The 20,852-nt window shown below is 53.7% G+C and overlaps 1 protein-coding gene across 2 annotated transcripts in view; it reads left to right on the forward strand.

The window, feature by feature from the left end:
• The window catches only part of RBM19 (RNA binding motif protein 19), a 52,283-nt gene that overhangs the window by 30,971 nt on the left and 460 nt on the right, over nt 1–20,852 (forward strand). For both annotated transcript variants that reach the window (XM_064727033.1, XM_064727034.1), the window contains exons 22-24: nt 2,490–2,595; nt 8,070–8,190; nt 14,191–14,304. In XM_064727033.1, the coding sequence (XP_064583103.1) occupies nt 2,490–2,595; nt 8,070–8,190; nt 14,191–14,282 (319 nt within the window). In that variant the 3' untranslated portion in view covers nt 14,283–14,304. The remainder of the gene's footprint in view (nt 1–2,489; nt 2,596–8,069; nt 8,191–14,190; nt 14,305–20,852) is intronic.

Raw genomic sequence — 20,852 nt, forward strand, 5'->3', positions numbered from 1 at the left:
CCATCTGTGCTGGAAGGGGAAGGAGCTGGCAGTGCCACCACGTCTGACTTGCTGTGACTCCACAGCCATCCCAGCCCCTGGCAGCACATTTTCAAACAGCTCCATGACATCTAATGGAAAAGCTTTCTTCCCTCCCTTGCCATTATGCTCTGGTGTCACCTGGGTGATGTGCTCCATGCTTTTCCTCCTCCCATCCCCATCCCCATGCCTTTGCCATGGCACAATCCCTGCCTGGCCATGCTGGATGAGCTGGAGTGGGAGCAGAGCCATCAGCACCTGGCTTCCCTCTGGCTTCCCTGGGCAGGGAGCCTGCCACTGCAGGGGGTAATTGGGTTTCCTTCTGCCTCTGCCTCTCTCTCCCCCCAAATCCAGCAGAAATAATTGGAAAGGAGAGGTGTGAGTCTGTGCCTGGCACCAGAGAGGAGAACATTAAAGGCCGGAGCTGTGCCTCATTCGCAGCTCCCGCCGGTAATTGCTGTGTTGTGTTTTCTAATTAGCGCCGCAGTGGGGGGGATGCTGCTCCCCTGCATGGCCCCTCTGGGGTCAGCCCTGTCCCCTCGGCTTCCCTCACCCTTCCACCTTGCCTGTTCCCTGCATCCATCCCTCTGGAAGCCCAGGGAAAGCTCCTGGCCAGCCCTGCTGTGCATCTGGAGCAGGTGTCCCCTCCCTTCCCTCCTCTCCTCTCCTCTCCACATGTGGGTAGCTTGGAGTGCTCTGAGCTGATGAGGAAGGAATTGCCAGTTTCTCCCAGCTCTGCCCAGGCTGATGTGTGCCAGCACAGCTTCCCTGGCACTCTAAATCCAGAGCCATCCCGCTCCTGTGGGTACCCCTGGCCACCCTGGGTGCTGGGATTTGGTGGCAAAAGGACACGTTGGTGTTTCAGTGCACAGACTGAGCGTTGTCTGAGACTTCCCTTTGAGCTTCTGTTCCTTCAGCAAATATTCTGCTGCCCCAGGCAATGTCCTTGATATTTTTCATGGAGAGAGAGACACTAGAGCGTGCCCATGGCCCTTACCTCCCATTTTTCCTAGCTAGGTGGGCGTCCCCATGGCTCAGGAGCTGTCCCCTTGCCTCTCCCTTCACCCAGCTGCAGCATTCGAGGTGCTCCAGGGATCCTGGGAGTCCCTGTCACCCCTACCCCAGGGAAAAACCCCAGGATCCGAGCTCTCCAGCAGCTGAGGCTGCTCCCTGTGCTGTGCTGGGGTTTGTTTGTTTGTTTGCGTGGCTCCAGCTCGGAGGGGGCAGCAGGGAGAGGGAGGGAAAGCACCGAGCGCGAGACGTGCGGATTCATTTTGAAGCTTCATAATGGTGCATTTACACACCACGTTGCCTAAGGAAATTGGGTGGATGAATGCCTGGTCATGCTGCCAGTGCAGCAGGTTAACTCCCAGGATTTAGCTTATATCATTTCACGAGAGCGTTTATGGCCTTTACTGTGTTTATTCCCAGGTGCTCTTTGGCACTGCTGTATCCCAGGCTCCTTTTGTGTATGCACGCCTGTGTGGAGATTTTCAAATAAAATAACACATCTCTTCAGACCTGGGCCACATTAAATATTTATTGCCTGCAGTTTGTGCATATGTGTTTGATAAATGGGTGTGAGGGGAGGGGAGGAGAAGAGGGAGCTTGGCAGCAGGGAAAGCGTTGGCTTTGTCCTGGAATTTCTCCAGGGGATGGCACTGGAGAGGGGTGTCCAGCACGTGCTGCCTTTGGGGCTAAAAAACCTTTGTAGGGTTTTTGGACAAAGTGGGATGGCTGCATGCCTTGCTGCTCAAGCCACACATTCCTTCTGTGGGACAGGAACCCCCTTATCTCCCCATTCCTGGCTTTCCATTGACACTGCAAAACTTGTCTGAAATGCTGTTGGATATGGAGGTTGTTGTGGTCTGCTGGATTCGCCTGTTTCCCTTCCTACATCCAGAAAGCTTAGATAAAACCAGTTTATTCCAGCACAGAAGCTGCAGGATGGCAGAGGCTGAAGGGTTAGAGTGAGGAAATCCAATCATAAAAAATGCCCAGGATCCCCTGGAGTTGGAGGGATGACACCTCTGGGGATGGAGGAGCTGTTCTGGAAACAGAATAATTCCCTGTGGGGCCATGCTCTGTGTCCTGCCTGTATCCTGTGCACTCCAGCCCCTCTTTAAAGGTGCAAATAAATCTGTTTTGGTGGGGTCTGGAGCAGCCCTGCTAACCTGGAGATGCTTTGCTCACCCTGGGCAAGGCATGGCATTCTGGCTGGATCTCCTGAGGGAAGGAGAAGCAAAGCAGTTACATTAGAGAAGTTTTTTTGTATTGTTAAGTTTTATATCCAGAATGATCATTAAAATCCAAGCTGAGTTTTTCAACTGGTATTTGCTTTGGAAATGGGGCTTGCAGGGCTGCAGGACACCACTCAGAGTGGGTGTGCAGCTGGCACTGCCAGGGGTTGTGGGGAAGGGGTGACTCCTGCCTCCATCTCATGCTGTCCCTGCTCTTCCTTGCATCCCCAGCACCTTTGGAGAGCTCAAGACCGTCCGGCTGCCCAAGAAAATGGCAGGAACAGGATCCCACCGGGGCTTTGGCTTCGTGGATTTCGTCACCAAGCAGGATGCCAAGGTGAGCTGTGCCCTTCTGGCACTGCCCCAGGTGGGGAGGGCAGCCTGGAGGCTCTGTCCCACTGAGGTTTAACCCAGGTTTGGGCTGGTAGCATTTTCCAGGAAAGCTGCACTAGGCTGAAACCCCCATGTGGGCAGCAACAAAACCTACAAGCCAAACCCTAAAGGGAATAATTTTGTTGCAACTGATAAAATAACTCAAAATTCTTGTAATACAGAAGGACAGGAGCTTACTTTTCAGGTTTGCCAGCAGCAAGGTGAGACAGGGTGGTTTTGACCCAACATTAACACATCAGGAAACCTCTGCACATGTCCCACCTCCAGCACCACCTTGATTTTAGGGGAGTTTTGCATATTGTGGCTGTTCCCTAATTTGTAACCCATGCAAGGCTTGTGTTCACCAGTTCTTCTGTGTGTTTTGAGAGCCCCCTGTGAGCAGCCTTACCCTGCTGACTGTGCCAGAGGATCAGTAGTTATGAATTTGCCTCATTCATTTATTTTTTGAAAGCTTTCCTATATCTTTAAGTTCCATGCTTTTAGCAGAAACAAGGGGACTGCAGCCTGTCTGATGAGGGTATCCTGCTCTCATCCTTTGCCAGAGGTTCTGGAGCAGGGTGGATTTCATCCTGCTGCTGATTCCTGGTGGTTTGGGCAGGGTCTGGAAGGGAGTGGCTGTAAGCACAACCCACAGGATGTTATTGCTGGAGGGAAGGGACCACATGAGCCCCCAAAACTCCAGATTTTCCAGACTGTGAGTGCAGATGAAGGAGAGAGGAGGGGGGAGCCAGCCAGAGCCTGTGTTTATGTTTTTAGACAGCATTCATTGATCCAGGATCACAAGGGACTATTAGATCATCCCTTCCAGCCTGACCTCCTGTATAACACAGTACATGGAGTTTCTTTGTTAGTCCTGTATTGATCCTAACTCAAACTTCCCTCTGCTCAGCTTCCCTCCTCCCCTTGGGGGTCAGCTGGGGGTGCAGGGATCCCCCCAGGAGCCTGGTTCTTCTCCCTGCACCTCGAGCTGTGCCTGTGGCTCTGCTCAAAGCAGCTTTGCCTTCACCTCTGCTTCACTGCACAGTCACTCAGGCTTTGTTCCTGGGGTTTGAATTATTCTTTTTCCCAAGGAAACTTTGGGCTTTGGATGGAAAGGTACAGAGAGGGGCCTGACTGGTTCTTTACTGCTGCTCTCTGGGGGAAACTGGCACAGCTCAGTGTTTGCTTCCCATCCCTTTTCATCCCCTCAGGGGCTGATTCCAGCTGCACTGGACAAATGGGAATCTCTGTGATGGGCAGCCCATCTATGGTGAGGGGAGAGAGCCAGTCCAGGGCACAGCTCCCAAAGCTCATGGAGGGGAGCATGCAGGGAGAGAGCTGCCCTGTGGAACAGCTCTCAGCAGGGTTTTCTTCTTTCCCAGCAAAGCAGCTCTTCTTCCTTCTTCATATTTTTTTTCCACCCTCATCTCTTTGAGGGATTTAATTGTCTCACAAGTGGCACATCAAGTACACTCCATTGGCCGTCTGGAAGAGGATGCACGGTGTATTGATGAATAGGATCCTGAATATTGTAAACACGCTCATAATTGGCTTAGAGTTTATTGCTGAGTGAAATGAGAGAGGAGGGGAGTGGGCCTGGAGACCTCTGAGCTGAATAGCTCTGACTGTCAGTGACGCTTTTGCTCAGAGTGGTAATCTGGAAATTGCTTATAAGCATCTTATAAAACATGATGGGTTTGTAATAGAATAGTTAGGCTGCCTTTGTTGGGCATTTAAAGCCTGTGACCTCCCGTGTTTGTCTTTTTCTCTGAACGAGCACGGCTGCTGTGGGAGCGCACATGGAGATTTTCCACAGCCAGCACAGACATGGGGGCTCCTCCTCCCAGCTCCCCGATGCTGTGCCTGCAGATCTGCCCCATCAGGCTTGGCTTGATCTCCTCAGCCTCCCCTGCAACTCTGATGCACTGGCAATACCAAATTAACTCCAGTTAAGGAAGCACTAAACATTTCCTGACGTTCCCTGTGCAGAATCGTTGTGGAATTGTTTTTATTTTTGAACTATTAACTGGGAAGCCGAGTTCCCACTTTTCTCCCCTGTTGATATAAAAATACATCTGGTCTCCAAATAGAAATTGCCCATTTGGGAGAGACAGCCAATGCTTTCAAAATGCACACACACGGAAGGAAAAATCCTTGTGTGCAGCTGGCATCGCGGAGAGCATCCTCAGTTGGGACCGGCTCTTGCAAGGGAGGGATATTTATCAATCTCCTAATGTTGTTGACCCTTTGTCCCTCTAATGATTCCAGCCTGGAGGCTCTTTGGCTTGAGTATTTAATAGGGCAAGGGGGAATCTGGAGGCAGAGCAGCACTGTCCTCCAAATGAGTGCAGCAGGCAGGGCTGGCGCTGTCACACCCGCGGGTGACAGACGCTGCGCTCCTGTCCCTGCTCCCGGCCCTCCCAGCACAGCAGGCTCTGCTCCACAGCTCTGCCTGCCTCCTCCCAGCAGCCTGCCCTTCCTGGGGGGTTATCAGCCACCTCTTCACTTGGAAATTCTCTTTCTGAATCCCACAGACATGTTTAAGCTGCTGTTCCAGCCTCTCCCTTTCCTCTCCCCGCTTTTTCCTGCCATGCTGAGCCGTAATGTTAAGCTTGAACCAAACTTTGCAAAAAATGCTCAGAAATGGCATTTTAAATCATGCTCACATCCTGTTCTCAAGAAGGAGAAGCCCATGGTGTTTTCATGCAACCCCTAAAGCATCTGGAAAGCAAATGAGGCCCAGGAGAAGGTTTGCCAGGGATCTGCAGGCTTTGGGGTGGCCTGGCAGAGGGTGTGTTACCAAATGCAGCAGAATCAGGTTTGGACATTTCCAAAGGAGCTTTTTGTGGCAAAGGCTGTCCTTAAAGGTGTATGAAGATATGGAGCATGGGAATTAGAGGGCTTTTGTGGTGAGTCTCCTCTTGGATGAGCAGACACCACACCTGCCTTTATCCCTTATTTGGATACAACTCCATAAACCTGTGGCCCTTCTTTGTTGTCCAGAGAGCTGTCCTGGGGAGGCAGATGCTCACACAGAGGAGCTGCACCCCAAAAATAGCTCCTGCTTTCTGTGAAAGCCAGCCTGCTTCTCCTCATTTCATACTTGTCACCTAATTAAAATATATTTTCCCCCTACCTATCTCTTCATTTGGAATAGCAGCAGTGGCAGATTTCCTCCTGTCCCTGGAAGATTTCCAGCAGTGTGGATGTATGGGGATGGCATTTCTCCCCTTCATCCCTTTGTCTTTTAAATCATCAGTGCTTTCTCTTTTTTTTTTCCCTGAAAAAGTCTTAATTCTTCTCAGAGCAATGAACAGCTAGTTTTGTCTTTTAGCTCGTTTCCAAAGAAGTGACATCCGTGTGTTTGTCACCTGAAATGTGCAGCTTCCCTTCTGCATTCCCAGCTCCTGGAGCCCATCTGGAAGACAGGGAGCAGAGATCCCAGTACAGGCTGGAGCTTTCCTTCATCATGGGTGCAAACCAACTCATTTTGGGGATGTGTTTGGCCACGAAGGGCCAATGTCACCAGGCTGGTGTGTCTCACCCAGCAGGTTTCCTGCGCATAACACAATTTGATGGCAGCATCTGCCTTCTCTGTTGCTCCATGACCTTTCCCAGGGCTGCCAGCAAAACCAGAGGATGGCAATTCCATGAGGAGGAGGAGGAGGAGGTGGGGGCAGAGAAGTGGCTGAGTGGAGCAGAGCCCACCAAGTGCCACTTGCACCATGGTCTGCCCTCCTCCATGACCTGTGGAGCACAGATGAGCTGTGTGCTGTCACTCAACTTTCTTCTCCCTTGTGCTGTGGGAAGGAGCAATCCAAAAATAGGAATTAACAAAGGAAATGCAGTGTTTAGAGCCATGGGTTGTGTGCCAGGCTTTGGAAAAGGCTCCTGGTGCCAACACAAACAGCCCTCACAACTCCCTCCCACCACCTCCCCCCAGTGTTTGTTTAAGCCAACACATTGCTCTGCTAATTGGGAGATAGGCCTTGAAAACACAGCAGCAGCAAATAAAAACAGCTGGAGCTTGCAGCTCTTCCAGGAGGAATGTGCCCCTGGAAAAGGGGGCACTCTGCCCTGCCAGGATCACCCTGGGAGTGCTGGGATAATGGGAGTTTCACCCATGCCATGGTGGAGCTGGGTGCTCCTTGTCACTGTTTTATAGCACGTGAGGGTTATATGAGTGAAAGGAGTGTGGAAAGAGAGGAAAGCTCAGGTTACTGGGTGCTGGTTACTGAAAATGGGATTTTTTTTAATGGGTTTCATAACCCAGCGGCTCAAGGAGGGTCCTGAGGAGCAGCAAAGCAGGAGAAGCCCCTCTGCCCAGAGATGTGGCATTTGGGGACAGCTGCAGTGGTTCAGAGCTGCTTTTAGCAGGTGGCTCAGAGGAGAGATGTGGCTTTACAGGACAGCTGGGGAGCTGGTTTGGGGCCTCCAGATGGGAGCACAGGGCCCTGCTGGACAGCAGGATGTGTGTCTGATCCTACAGTTGCCATTTTTGTTCCAGGGATGGAGTTTATAGAGTTCAAAACTTGAGCTTATCTCAGCCTTAGCTGGGGTTTTTGAAAAAGTATTTAGGGCATTTCTCTCCCCCTGTGCCCAGCCTTTACTGTGGAGCACTTTGTGGGCCCCTGGGGATAAAAATATTTGGCCAGTGTGTTTGTGTATTTGCATTGTGTGCCCAGTCCTGCTCAGTCCTGAGTTTCCTTGACATTCTGTGGGAAATAAAGACAAAATCAAAGTTTCCTAGACTGAGTCATTGTTTTCTGGATGTCTCTGCTGGTTGGCTAGGGGCAGAGAAAGCCATCTGAGCTCTGGGCTGGCTGGCATGTTTGTATTCAACATCAGCAAGAGATTCCAGCTGTATGGGTGTTACCAAACAGGACCTAACAGCAGGAAACCTCTGGGTTTCTGCAGTAGAGCAAACCACCACAGGCAGAAAGAGCAGAGGATTTCTGTGCTGGCTTCTGCTCTGCCACATGTGCTGCCACCACAGCCAAGTCACCAAATGGCTGGCAGGAGAAAGGCAGTTTTCCATCTTGCTTCCAGAGCAGAAAGGAACTCCTCTGTCACAGCTGAGCCATGTTCCAGCAGAGAACAGGGTGCTGGGCAGTCACAGGGTCCCACCCAGAGCTGCAGGGGCTGCAGCATTCCCGGCTCAGGGTGTGCTGGGTTCCAGCCTGCCCCCAGGAGCAGAGCCAGCAGCAGTGGTGATGGGAATGTGCTCTGCTGCAAGTGCAGGGAAGATAAATGACCGAGTCAGAGGCTCTGATGGAGATGGATCCTACCCTATCAGAGCAAAGCACTCCCAGTACGATGTTCTCCGGTGGCCTTTCCACCCCGGGGCAGAGGGAGTGACATTTCTGCCTTTCCCTCCTGTGAGCCTGTTCTTATTTCCTCCTTTAATTTCTTTTTTTTTTTTCTCTTTGAATTGTGCAGAAAGCCTTCCAGGCCCTGTGCCACAGCACCCACCTGTACGGCCGCAGGCTGGTGCTGGAGTGGGCAGACACGGAGGAGACGCTGGAGGCCCTGCGCCGCAAAACCGCCCAGCACTTCCACGGTAACTCTGCTCACACTGCCACACTGCTGGGGGCTGCCAGCTCCCTGTGCAGCCTCAGCACGCTGGGGGAGGCAGGAGGCAGCCAGGCCAGGCCTTTGTCTGGCAGCTCTGCCTGGGAGCTGTTAACTCTGCGTGTGCCCGGGCAGCCACAGCGCCTTTGCTCCCTCCCCTGGCTGCTCCCGAGGTGGGGACAGGCTCTGGGCATGCAGCACGTGGATTGAAAAGGGAAAACTCTGTGGTGATGGGATGCAGAAGGGGCTGCTTGGCTCAGGCTGCTGGGAGTGACAGCTCTGCAGATGACAGCACTGCAGGCTCCTATTGACAGCCATCGACAGGCACAAATGCATTGCTTGGCAAATATTTATGTTGGAAGGGCTCCCCTGGGCTGCAGGGCTAAGCTGGAGATCAATGCTCCTCCTCCTGCATCTCCTTCCAGCTTCCCTTCTCCATCACCACATGCCCATGGCCTGGGGGTTTGGCAGCAGTTGTGGGGCTGCACATCCCTGCTGAGGGGAGAACAGCATATCCCGGTTATTCAGTGATCCTGACTGATCCAGTGATCCCCATGTTGAAATGGTTCAGGGCTGCTCCTGAAATGGTTCAGGGCTGCTCATTGCAGGCTGGGCAAGCTGCAGTTGGGTGGTGGCAGGGCTGAGGGTGGATGTGCCCACCCAGAACCCAGCACTGGAGTGGGGACACGTGCACATGGGGAAAACAGCAGTGAGATGTTTCAAGCTCCCATTTTATCTTCAGGATCTCCTTCCCCCCTTTCCACTCTCCTCAGTATAAGGGGAAATAGGCAGTCTTGGCTTTAGGATCCTTGCGGACTTTCAGCATGTTTCCCAAAAATTGGGAAATCTTATTCCCAATTTTTGCCTGCCTTTGCTCCAGCCTCCTTGTCTGGGCTCCTCCTCACTGAGCTGAGGCCCTGGGGAGGGCAGCAGGAAGAGCATTTTCACATCCCAGCAGGAATGCAGCCTTGGAGCTGAAGTGGTTCCAGGGTCTCAGCTGAGAAGCAGGAGCAAGGCTGCCCCTCTCCATCTTTAGGGATGGGAAACAGGATGGCATCACAATCCCTGCTGTGCTCCAGCCTGTCTCAGGAACACCCAGGCCTGGCCAAACTGCCAGTGGCTAATGTGGCAGAGCAGGGTGTGCCAGGAGGGATCTGTACCAGGAGAGCCAGGCTGGGGCACACCTGTGGGCACCAGGGTCTGGCTGGTGCCTGGGACCAGGTCTCAGCCTCTCTGTGCCACACTGGAGGGTCAGAGTGGGATTTTATTCCCTTGGGAAGTGCCTGCTCCTGATTTCAAGGCACTGTGGAGTGCCCAGTGTCTGTGAGGTGAGGAGGGAGCTGCACCCTGTCCCTCTGTGGGTGCTAGTGATAAAGAGGGGAAAAAAGGCTGGCCCCACTCTGCCTGCAGCCCTCTGGAGGGGGAATGCTCCTTCAGCTTTTCTCCCTGGCATGGCTAGAGGCTGCTTTTCCCACATGGAGCAGGGATGGAGAAGATGCACAGCACACACAGCACCCAACAGCCACACTGACACCGTGCATCTCTCCACTGGTGGTATAGCCCAGAAACCAGGATTTTTCCTACTGATCCCCATTTCCCCAAGCCTCCTCCTCTCCTCACAGGGCACAGAGGCAGCTCAGACATCCCTGTGCTGTTTGTCATGGTCCCATGGGTTATCCTCTGCCAGCACAGTGTGGGTGAACTGTGAGGGTCTTCCCACAGCAGCAGTGGCCAGGTCCCCATCCCGAGCTGGGAGTGGGAAAGAAAAGATCCTTTAAGGTCTTCAAGCCTCAGGAAACAATCAGGACTGAGGTCTGTGGTGTCCCCAGCTCTAATGTCACCCTCATCATCTTTGTCTTAGCATTTCAAGGTCCTGACCTGGGCTGTGACAGACGTGTCCTACCACTCTGCTCTCTGCTACAATTACACACCTTATTTCTAGAGACCATTTAGAGAGATTGGGCTTCCAGTTCCAGGTCTCTGCTGTTATTTGTGAAGGAGAGGTCTGGTCTCCCAAATCTTTTCTCCATGCAGGCATTTGTCATGGCAATCAAACCACTTCTGAGCCGACTTTTCAATAGGTCTAATAGATGCAATAAAATGGAATAGGCTTCCTTCCCATTTTGTGTAGTTTTCAGGTCATTCTTTATGGCTTGTTCTGAGGCTTTGTAATGTTCCAGGAGAAAGTGAGGAGCCCAGGAGTGGTCACTGACTGCCACGAGTGGTTTCAGTGTTCTGTCAGGAGCAAAGCCACAGCCCAGCCCTGAGGCCTGGCATCTCAGCCCTGCTGGCTCCCAGCACTCTAGGAGAGGTTTAAGGCTTTTTGCTCATTTCTGAGTATCTGCTCTTCATCCTGGGGCAGGAGGCTCTTATATTAGGAAGAAAAAAAAAAAAAAAAAAAAAAAAAAACCCTTTGAGTTGTGTTTGCACCCCACATTTGGGGGCAGTTTTAATTGTTGCAAGGTGGCTGGAGGGCCTGAGGGCCTGGCCAAGGACAGGCTGTGTAAATAAAATTAGTGACTCTGTGGGAAGGAGCAGCCAGGGAAAGGTTGGCCAACAGTTGTCCCTGTAACCTCTAGTGCAGCCCATAACCTGGAGCAGGGCTGTGACAAATGCCACAGCAGGGCAGGGACAGGTGACAAACACCACCAGCAGCAGCATCTCAGCCTGGCTTGGGCAGGAGGATCCTCCCTTTGGAAAAGAAGGAACACTGAAGCTTTGGAAACCAGCAGGGTGGCTGTCCTGGCTCGAGGACAAGGGATCCCACTGGGGCAAGGGGCAGCCGTGGATGTGTGCCCTGTGCAGGGGGAACACTCCACACTCATCCCTGTCCCCCCAAATGATGGAGGCACCACTCCCAAAGGGCTGGGAACAGCTCCAAGCCGCTTTCCTCCCCAGCTCCATCCTGAGGGGAGCTTGGCAAGCACTGCCCACCCCTCGGTGTGCTCTGCTCTCCCTGGGAGCCCGGGGCTGTGCAGGGAAGGCTCCTCAGCCTGGGGCCATGCAGAGAAGGCTCTGGATCCTAATTCCTCGAGCTCCTCAGCCCGGGCCATGCAGGGAAGGCTCTGTTCCCAATCCCATTAAATGCCAATCCCTCAACTCCACAGCCGTGCAGGGCAAGCTCTGGCTCCCAGTCCCACTAAATTGTAATCCCTCCCTCAGCCCACGCCATGCGAGGAAGGCTCTGGCTCTCAGTCCCACTAAACACCAATCCCTCATCCCAAGCCGTGCAGGGAAGGCTCTGGCTCCCAATCCCACTAAAGGCCAATCCCTCCTGTTCCCCCTCAGCCTGGGGCCGTACAGGGAAGGCCATGGCTCCCAATCCCACTAAAGGCTGATCCCCCTGCTCCTGAGCCCGCCCCGCCGCTCTCCCGCCAGGCCTAACGGGGGCAGCCAGCTGTGCCGGGCCGCTTTCCTGCTCCTTGCCATCGATCAAAGCATTAAATTGACAGATGGGGAATTTCACCACGCCGGGAGGGGAACAACGACTTGTGGGGGGGTTGTGATGGTGTGTGAGGAGGGGTTCAGCTGTGAAGGAGGGCTGTGGGGGGCTGTAGAGCAGCCGAGCCCCGTTGTGGCTCATCCCTGGTTATTTCCAGCTGTGGCTGGAAGCAGGGGGTAGCCAGGGAAGGCACGGTCTGATCCTCCTGCCGGGCTGGGAAAGCCTTCCTGCCTCCATCCTCTCTGCCAGATCGCTCCTCCTTTGGCCTCCATCCCCCAGGTTTCCTTTTCCCTCACCTCCCAACCGCTGGGCTCCCTTTTTATTCTCCTTTGTCCTTTCCTATTTCTTTTTAATTTTTTTTTTCTCGAGAGCATCTGTAACTAATGCAAACACATGCCGGAGCCGGGGAGTAAAACCCTGCAGGATTAGCGTGGCATCCACAACCCTGCCACGTTCTAATCCCGTGGTAATCCCCCTCCCGGCCCACCCCCGCCGGCTTTGCCCATTGTTTAAAGGAAGCAAATGGGATCGTTAGCGGGCAAACCTTAACCAGCTTGGAGCAGCAGAACGGAAGGAAGCCCAACCAATTTGCCCCCCCACCCTCCTGGGTTTTTATTTTCCTCGTGTTAGACAAGAGGAGGATGCTGCTGGTGCTGCCCGTGGCCGAGCTGGTGAATGTGGGGGATGCAGTGGGGAGATTTCACTGCCAGGTCCTGCTCTGCTGAGGGATGTCCCCTGTGCACCCAGTGTCCCATATCCAGCTTTTCCTCTGCTGTGCAGCCTCAGCATCTCCATGAGGCTTTGGTTGGGAAGGGGTGGCAGGTACAGGACACACTCCTACAGTGGGTTTGGGAGATGAGAGCACATTTGATGCCACATTTGGGATGCTGCTGGTGCTGCCCGTGGCCGAGCTGGTGAATGTGGGGAATGCAGTGGGGAGATTTCACTGCCAGGTCCTGCTCTGCTGAGGGATGTTCCCTGTGCACCCAGTGTCCCATATCCATCTTTCCCTCTGCTGTGCAGCCTCAGCATTGAGGGATCTCCATGAGGCTCTGGTTGGGAAGGGGTGGCAGGTACAGGACACGCTCCTACAGCGGATTTGGGAGATGAGAGCACATTTGATGCCATTCCAAAGCAGGAGAGCTGGGAGCAGAGTAGAGAGGGAGAACTGCTGAGCTGGCACCTTCCTCCAGGGTGGGTTATCCCTGGTGCCTTTGGGTGATTGAACTGGGAGGAGCTGCTGGAGGGTCTGGGGCTGGCACCTTGTGGCCCCCATGGCTCCCCTGAGGTGGATGCTGGGAGGGCAGCAGGGTCCATCAGCACCCTCATCCCCCTCCTGTCCCCACAGCCCCTAGGGAGAAGGCAGGCAGGTTCTGGCTCTCTGTCAAAGAATTAATTGAAAAATAAAATCATTAGATGGGAACTCCAGAAATGCAAAAATTGTTGGGAGTTGGGGGGAGGCAGAGAGGGGGGGATGTGAGCTTTTGTCAGGTTAATTTCTTCTGTATTGATGTTTTGTGACATTTACTTGTTGTTTATCTCCCGCAGCAGCTGTAATACTAAAAGAAAATGCACAGCTTGTTCCATTTATTTATTTTACACCTTTTCTTTAGTCCTATGGTATGTTTGTTTGTTTGAGAAACCCAGCGAGGCTTTTGATGTCTGAAAGCAGGATTTAAACAGCTGTTCTCCATGTGCTGCAAGCGAGCTGGGGAGCCAGGGGGGGAGAGGGGGCTGTGCCACGGCTCCTGCCCAGCAGAAAGGAGGGTGTCAGCCTCACATCAGGGACCAAATGGCTTTGTCACCTCAGAGCCAGGGCTGGGATGTTCCCTCAGGTGCTGGCAGCCCCCCTGTGCTGCATGCATTGGGAGGGATGTGTGCAGGGTGCTGTGGGGCAGGAGGGGCAGAGCAGGGACATGGTCCCACCCAGGTGAGAGATGTGCTGCTGGGATGGGGTGGTCTCAGCCAGGCTCTCCTGCCAAGAGCCCTGATGAGCTCCTGCTGAGGTTTGCAGCCACTTTTCCACAGGGAGATTGTGAATTTCGCAGTGAATTGGGGTCAGCAGGAAGGGTTGGCATCATCATCACCTCTCTGGGTGCTGTTTGCTCCCAGGCTGTGAATTAAAGCAGGGACAAGGTCCCACCCAGGTGAGGGATGTGCTGCTGGGATGGGATGGTCTCAGCCCGCGTGTTGGTGGGGCTGTGTCCTGCCAGTAGCTCTGATGAGCTCCTGCTGAGGTTTGCAGCCACTTTTCCACAGGGAGATTGTGAATTTCACAGTGAATTGGGGTCAGCAGGAAGGGTTGGCATCACCATCACCTCTCTGGGTGCTGTTTGCTCCCAGGCTGTGAATTAAAGCATGGGTGGGAGGTATTGGAATCCCAGCTCCTGCCAGGACCTGCCTGGGGAGGAGAAGTAAATTATATTGATAACCTTCACCTGGGAGGGTATCCTGCTGCCTCCAGCCCCCTCAGCCCCTCCCAAGGTGGGTCCAGGTTGTAATTTTTGCTTTTCTCTCCCCCCTTTGTTCCCACCCTGGCCTGGACAGACTCCCCGAAGAAGAAAAAGCGATCGGAGCTTTTGAATGAAATCATGGAGCACCTGGAAGAGGAGGACAATAACAAGGATGAGGACATCTAACAGCTGCCTGGGCTCTGCTGAGGTGGGTCCTGGGGCAGGGTGGGCACAGCTGGCCCTAAAGGTCACAGTGTCCTTGCTGCAGGGTTGGTAGCACCAGGAGCAGGAGAAGGTGGAATTCAGGTGGAATTCCAAAGTCTCAGTAGGCTCCAAGCAGGAGTCTACCCTTTGTGTCTCCCCACTATGACCCCAGAGGCTCCTGGCTGTGGTCCCAGGGGTTACAGCCCACATTTGGCTGGGTTTGAGCTCAGTGTTGAAGTGAGTGCATGCCCTGGGTGTGTTCTGTGTGCTCCCCTGGCTGCTGGCATCCCCCAGGGCAAGGCAGCAGAATCACTGTCAGGGTGTCCAGGAGAGAACAAATGGGCTGCCAAAAAATCAAAATCCCTGTTTGGACACCAACCTGCAGCTGCCACCGTGTTACAGATAGTTTGGTAAAGGCCAGCAACCAAAATCTCCACAACTTCTCTCCCTCCAAAAGCTCCACACCCCGAGTGAGTCCTGGCTGCCATCACTCCTCCCTGGTGTGTCTTGGGGCAGCATCTCAAGGCTGGAAAATATGGGATGGCAGGAGGGAGCCAGGATGAAATGGCTCCCCAAGGTCAAACCCTGCAGTCCTGCCAGCCCCTCTGATCCTTTCCAGACCCCCAAGCTCTCCCTGTGTGGGCTCAGGAGAGGTGAGGTGGGCTCGTGGTGTCCTTTGTGTGAGTGTGGCCACAGTGGAAACCCTGAGTATCTGATGGGAGCCTGTTGACAGCAGCTGAGCTGGGTTAAACCAGCACTGCCTGCTCCATGCAGGGCCACTGCAGGAGTCCCAGGGCTTTGGGGTGACATCTCTCAGGGCTTTGGGGTGACATCTGCCCAGCTCTGATTTGGGGGTGCCTCCAGGTGTGTGTGCTGTGCTGCTCAGAGCCCAGCCCTGTGCTTACAGACATGTCCTGTCCCAGCTTTTCTGCACAATTCTCAGAACAGGGCTCAGCACTGAGCTCCTGCCCAGGGACCAGAGCTGTGACAGCCCTTGCTGGTCCCCCAAACTGTGCTGCAGCTCCAGAGCCCTGCTGCTGCCACTGAGCTCAGGGGACAGCCCAAAATCCAGGAACAGCCCCTTGGGATGTCTCAGGGCTGTGGTGTGAAACCCTCATCCTGTGCAGCAGGTGGGGAAACTGAGGCACAGGTGTGGAAGCAGTGCTGTCAAGGGGGGTGGCAGTGTCACCTGAAGTGGTGACAAGCTTGATTCTCCTTTTTTTTGCTTGGCATTGAAGGGGGTGGCATTCCTGTCCCTTCACCACCTGCCCCAGCACTGGCACAGCTCTGCACCAGGGGGTCACTGCAGGGAAATCTCAGTCTCAGCTCAGTTAAATTTCAGCCCAGCAGGGATGTCTGACCATCCTGCCTGGGCAGGACCAGCCCAAGTCCAGCACAGAGGACAGAGAAGCTGGGCAGGCTCCCCTCCAGGCACATGCATCACCCAGCACATGATTTCAGCAAAGCTCTGCAGCATTGCAGCTTGGGCTTGGATTTTCTTGTGTTTTTTTTTTCTTTCCTGTTTTTCCTTTTTTTTTTTCCCTTCTTTCCCTTCATTGTCTTTTGTGGCAGGGCAGGTTTCTTGCTGAGTGTCTCTGAGGTCTGCAGCAGCGACGAAAAGGATTAGCACAAGCAGAGCATGTAGGCTTTAGAGAACAGAGCAGAGTTTGGTTTCAACATCTAATTCAATTTGTTCTGCCGAGATTGAAATATGAAATGGTTGCCAGTCAAACGTTCAAAGGGGGAGGAGGGAGGAAAGAAGAGAGGGAGCCTTCTCAAATTTAAATTTTAATGAAAATTAATTTAACCCTTTGATATGTTTTAAAACATGTTATTTCCCAGGCTGGGAACAGGCTGGAAAACATTCATGAGGGGTTTTTTTTTCCCCTGTACCTTCAAACATAATGAAGATTTTCTTTTTCCCTTAATGATACTTATCTTGTGGAGCAGTTTGACATTGGTTAATTTTTCAGGCAATTTGGTATCAAGGAAATCTGTTTGATGTGAGCAGGGGGGGCTGTGTATGTGTACACAGATATATATGTGCCTGGACATTAATTATGGAAGTGCTGATCACAGCTCTGGAGAACAGTTGGAGTTAATTCCTGCTCCACTTCTTTGTTACGTACTGAGAATCCCACACGTTGCACCCCTAAAATTACAGCAGGAATTTTCTCAAAACGAGCCTACACCTGAATTAAAATGATCACCTAAGTAGGTCTGCAGAAATTCAGCACTCCCCACTGACTGTTTTCCTTTTTTCCCCCTGATCTGAAGCAATCCTAATGATAAAATAATGCAAACTCTGTTACCTGTCCATGGAGCTGAAGCAGGGAACAGCCTCCCCCTGGCCCTTAACCTCAGCAGTGCTGCTGCAATGCTCTTGTTTGCTTTGGGAGGGGGAACAGTTCCTGTTCTATTATTCAGGAAGGTTTTGTCTGTACCAAATGATTGCACACTGCTGGTTGTGACTGGGCTGGGATGAGCTGTAGCCCTGTCCCCCTTGTTCTGCTGGCTCTTGACAGCCCAGGGTGGTGTCACCGTGTGTGCCTGTCACTCCTCAGCTGCCCTGGGTTCCCTGGGCACAGCTGGGCACAGGAGGGTGTAATAATCATCTGGGTGGCCTTTTTGGGGTGTGAGTGCTGTAGCCAGGCTGTGCTGTGGCAGAGAAGATGAGCAGCTCCAAGGCAGAGTCATCCATCAGCCCTGGCTGTGCAGATGAGAGCTGGGCACAGCCACCCCACATGAGCTCTCTGGGCTGTGCTCAGCCTCTGCTCTCCCCTCAGAGAGCCCAGAAGAGTGCTTGACACTCAGTTCTGGCTGCTGGGGTGCACTGCAGGGTCCCTGGGGGGCTGAACCCTCTGCCTTGGCCAGTGGGTGTCTGTCAGGTTGTGACAGCTCCATCCAGGCTGAGAGCCTGGTGAGCCGGACAGGAGCAGGAGCTGTGCTGGCTGCAGCTGCTCCCAGGCACGCTGCAGATCCCCCTCCCCAGGGCCAGCTCTGCAATTGGATTAGGATATTATTCAAATGCAGCTTTTTTACTGAATGAGAGGGTTAAGGGGTTTTAATGTAGAAGCAGCTCTCCCTCATTGCTGCCTGTTGCCAGAGGCCTGTGTGGGCTTTTATCTCCTTATGGGGACAGCCAGCAAAGCAAGGCAAGGCACAGAGAGACCCAGGGAGCCCCTCTGCTGTGCCACAGTGCCCTGGGAGTGCCCAAAGTCACCCATTCCCTTAGAAAACTCCTGACCACATCTGTGTTTTCCTCTCTGTGCCACAGGAGAGCTGGCAGGGACAGGCAGGCAGCATCTGTGAGCTCTTGGTGGTTTCTTGTCATCATCACTGCACTGCTCCTGCAGTTCAATTTCTACAATTCCTACAATTCCAGCTCTTCTCATCCCTTCATTTTCCGTGGTCTTCCTCCCATGGAATGAGGTCTGGGAAGCACTTCAAGGCCAAGCAGGCACAGTAAATGCAATTCCCTCACCCTCTGCAGGAAGATGTGTCCTGCCTGCTGCCTTCCATCCCAGCTGCTGCCTCTTGGAGCTCTGGAATCTCCAGAGGGAGGTTCAGGTTGGACTTCGGGAAGAATTTGCAAATGCAGATTGAGAGAGTTGACTTGGATGCTGACTGGGAGATTTGGGGAGCTTCTCCTTAATCCCAGAGTCCCAGGAGAAGCTGAGTTGGAAGGGGCCAATATTCCAACACATCTGGACTTTACCCTGGGTCACAGCACCACCGGTGTTTGGCACCACATTCCAGCTTCCAGCAGCACCTTCCTCAGCAGGAAATGCAGCAGGAGGAGGAGGAGGAGGAGGGTGCAGCTTCCCTGAGTGAGGCACTCTGCCTCCTGTTTTCCCTAAATGTGTGCACTGGAGGGGAAGAGAAACCGCATGGCCGGGCTTGGGAGCTCAGCCTTCGCCAGCCATGAATAATAATCAGGCTCAGTAATTCACAGCAAATAGGGATCCAAATTGGCTAATCAGGGAGGCTTTCACCCCAAACTGGAGCTGGGGAAGGAGGCAGAGCAGAGCAGAGCTGGGGGTGTGCAGGAAGTGATGGCAGCACAGGAGCAGGGGGGTGGGCAGGATCCTGGAGGAGGGAGGGTCTCACCTCCCTGGGAGCTGCAGGAGCACAGTGCCTGCGTTCCACAGGCTGTAATTAGTGCCTTGTAATGAGGTTTGTCTCTCTGTTCCAGCCCCAGGACCATGGTGGGCTGCTGGGGACCAGGGGGGTACAGAGCCAGCATCACCATGTCCCCACATGTGGCATCATCCCCAGCTCAGGGTACAGCAAAGCTGCTGGGGCAGAGTGGGAGGGCAGTAAGGGCTGTGGTGTGTCAGGAGAGGTGATCTGAGGGGAAAAGGTTTTCTTCATGTTCCCTCAACTAAAATTTGGCATTTTCTGGCTCATTTTCTCCTGCAAGCAGGGCAGTGGCAGGAGCTGTGCTCAGCTGCAGTGGGGTGGGGCTGGGGGTCTCCATCTGCCAGCAGCAGGCTCTGACAGGCAGGAAACATCCCAGGGACACCCCCTGTGAGCAGGGAATGGCTCCTGGTGCCCAGCACTGGGCAGAGCAGGGACAGGCACAGTCCTTCCCTGCTGCTTCCCAAAAAATCCTTCCAGCAGCATCTGAAGGCACTGTTAGATCAAGTGAAGATAAAACCATGGGAAAACCCCTCAGCCCAGCCCCCTGCAGACCTCAGCCCATGATTTGGGCTATTTGAGTAGGAGCTGGAAGTGCAGCTGATGAGGAGCTGGAGGAAGGTTGCCCTGCAAGGTGTTTTGCAGCTGCTGAGGGACTTTGGAAATTGAGGACCCTCCTGCCACATTCCCAGTCCCCTCAGCTCCCGTGTCTGGGGCACATCACACTGGAGAGATCACGCTGCTGCTTGCCTCCTTTTGCAGCTCTCCCAGTGCTGCTGCCCTGCAGCAAGAATGGCTCTGCATTCACCTAACCCACAGCAGCTCTGTCAGAAGTGATTTCCCTCCTGCCCTTTCCCTCCCTTTCCCTTCTCTCCCCTCCCCACACCACTGGATTAAGAGCTCTCCCCAAATCCAGCACTCTGGGAGGGATGGAGCCAACAAACCTCCTTCAGCTTCCTTTGCTCTGGGACTTCCTTTGCTCTGCAAAGGGGTTTGGGGTGTGCAGTGTTTCTCCCTGGGGTGTGATGGGTGCTGTGAGATGCCACAGCACCTCAGAGCTGATGGCCAGGGCCTCCCCATCTCTCCCTCAGAGCCTCAATCATCCCTCACATCCAGAGCTGGAGGTGGGGTTTGGCAGGGGTGACAAGGACAGCTTTATAGGCCACGAGGGATGGAGAGTAAAGCAGGCTCCTGCCTCTCCCACAGTGCTGACCCCAAATCTTTTTGGATGTAAGTGTAGCCCCTGGTGCAGCCATCCTCCTGGTGCTGGGGGGGCTGAGAAATCCAGGGCTTTTTACTTCATCAGCTTAGAAACCAGACCACAAAAAGCAAAAATCTCTCCAGGAGAGATCTGAGGTTAGGCAGCCACCCCTCTGAGCCATCCTCTGCCCCCAAACCCAGCAGCAAAGCCCAGGCTTAACCTCAGCCCCAGCAAGGCTGAGCCCACACTGGAGCTCCCTGGCTGGGACAGGGATCTCCCCTGCTGTTTTGGGCAAAGCATTAATTTCTGCATTTTGTGGTTTGGTTTTAAGCTGATGATGTAGAAAACTTTTACATTGCTCCCCCAAGCTCTGGGTGGGTGTGTGGGATGAGCTGCTGCCGTGGGCTCAGCCTGAGGCAGGCACACACAGCTCATGGGGCTGCTTTGGTGGCCCCAAAGTCTCCCTGACCCAATGGGGAAGCAGCAACAAGGCAGGAGATGCTTTAATTCCATTTCCAGCTCAGCCCAGGAAGCAGCAGGGTGGACTGGCCCAGGAGCAATTCCACCCAGGTGGCAGAAGAGCTGGTGCAGGGCTACATCGCCCCAGCAACATAAACAGGACAGGCACATCACCCCAGCAGAGCAGAGCAGCAGCTGTCCCTGCTGAAAAGCAAAACTGGGAAGTTTCTTCTTTTAATTTAACAAATGAGAAGGCAAACCAGCCCAGTGTGGTTTCAGCTGGGGGTCTGAGGCCTGGGTGGCAGCAGGAGGGGGCTCAGCAGGCAGGAGCCTTGGGCTTCGTTAGGATTCAGCCCTTGGAGCTCTCCTCTCCCTCTGATGCCTGAGTGTGATTGACACTTACAAATTACCCAGCCAAAAGTGTCGAGTCTTTGACCCCTGAGTAACATCTTTGGCAAGCCTGAGATTTGCCAGCATTTTGTCATCTAATTACTACAAATCCCTTGAAAATTCACTGGCTGGTGAATTTTTAATGCGGGACAATTTCAATGTGATGCATGGCCCAGATGGGCAGTGTAGGCTCCTTCCCTCTCCCCCCTCTGCCTCCCTGCCTGCCCTTCTCCTGCTTCCCTCCTTCCTTTGCCCCCCTCACCCCCCCAATCCCATTCCTTATCTCCCTCCTGCCTCTGTGCATCCCCATCCATGGAAGTGCCCTGGGATCTCAGCCCCTCCTGGGCTCTCCAGCCCAGCTC

This window comes from Zonotrichia leucophrys, chromosome 15 (genome assembly GCF_028769735.1).
Source record: "Zonotrichia leucophrys gambelii isolate GWCS_2022_RI chromosome 15, RI_Zleu_2.0, whole genome shotgun sequence".
Taxonomy (NCBI): Eukaryota; Metazoa; Chordata; class Aves; order Passeriformes; family Passerellidae; genus Zonotrichia; species Zonotrichia leucophrys.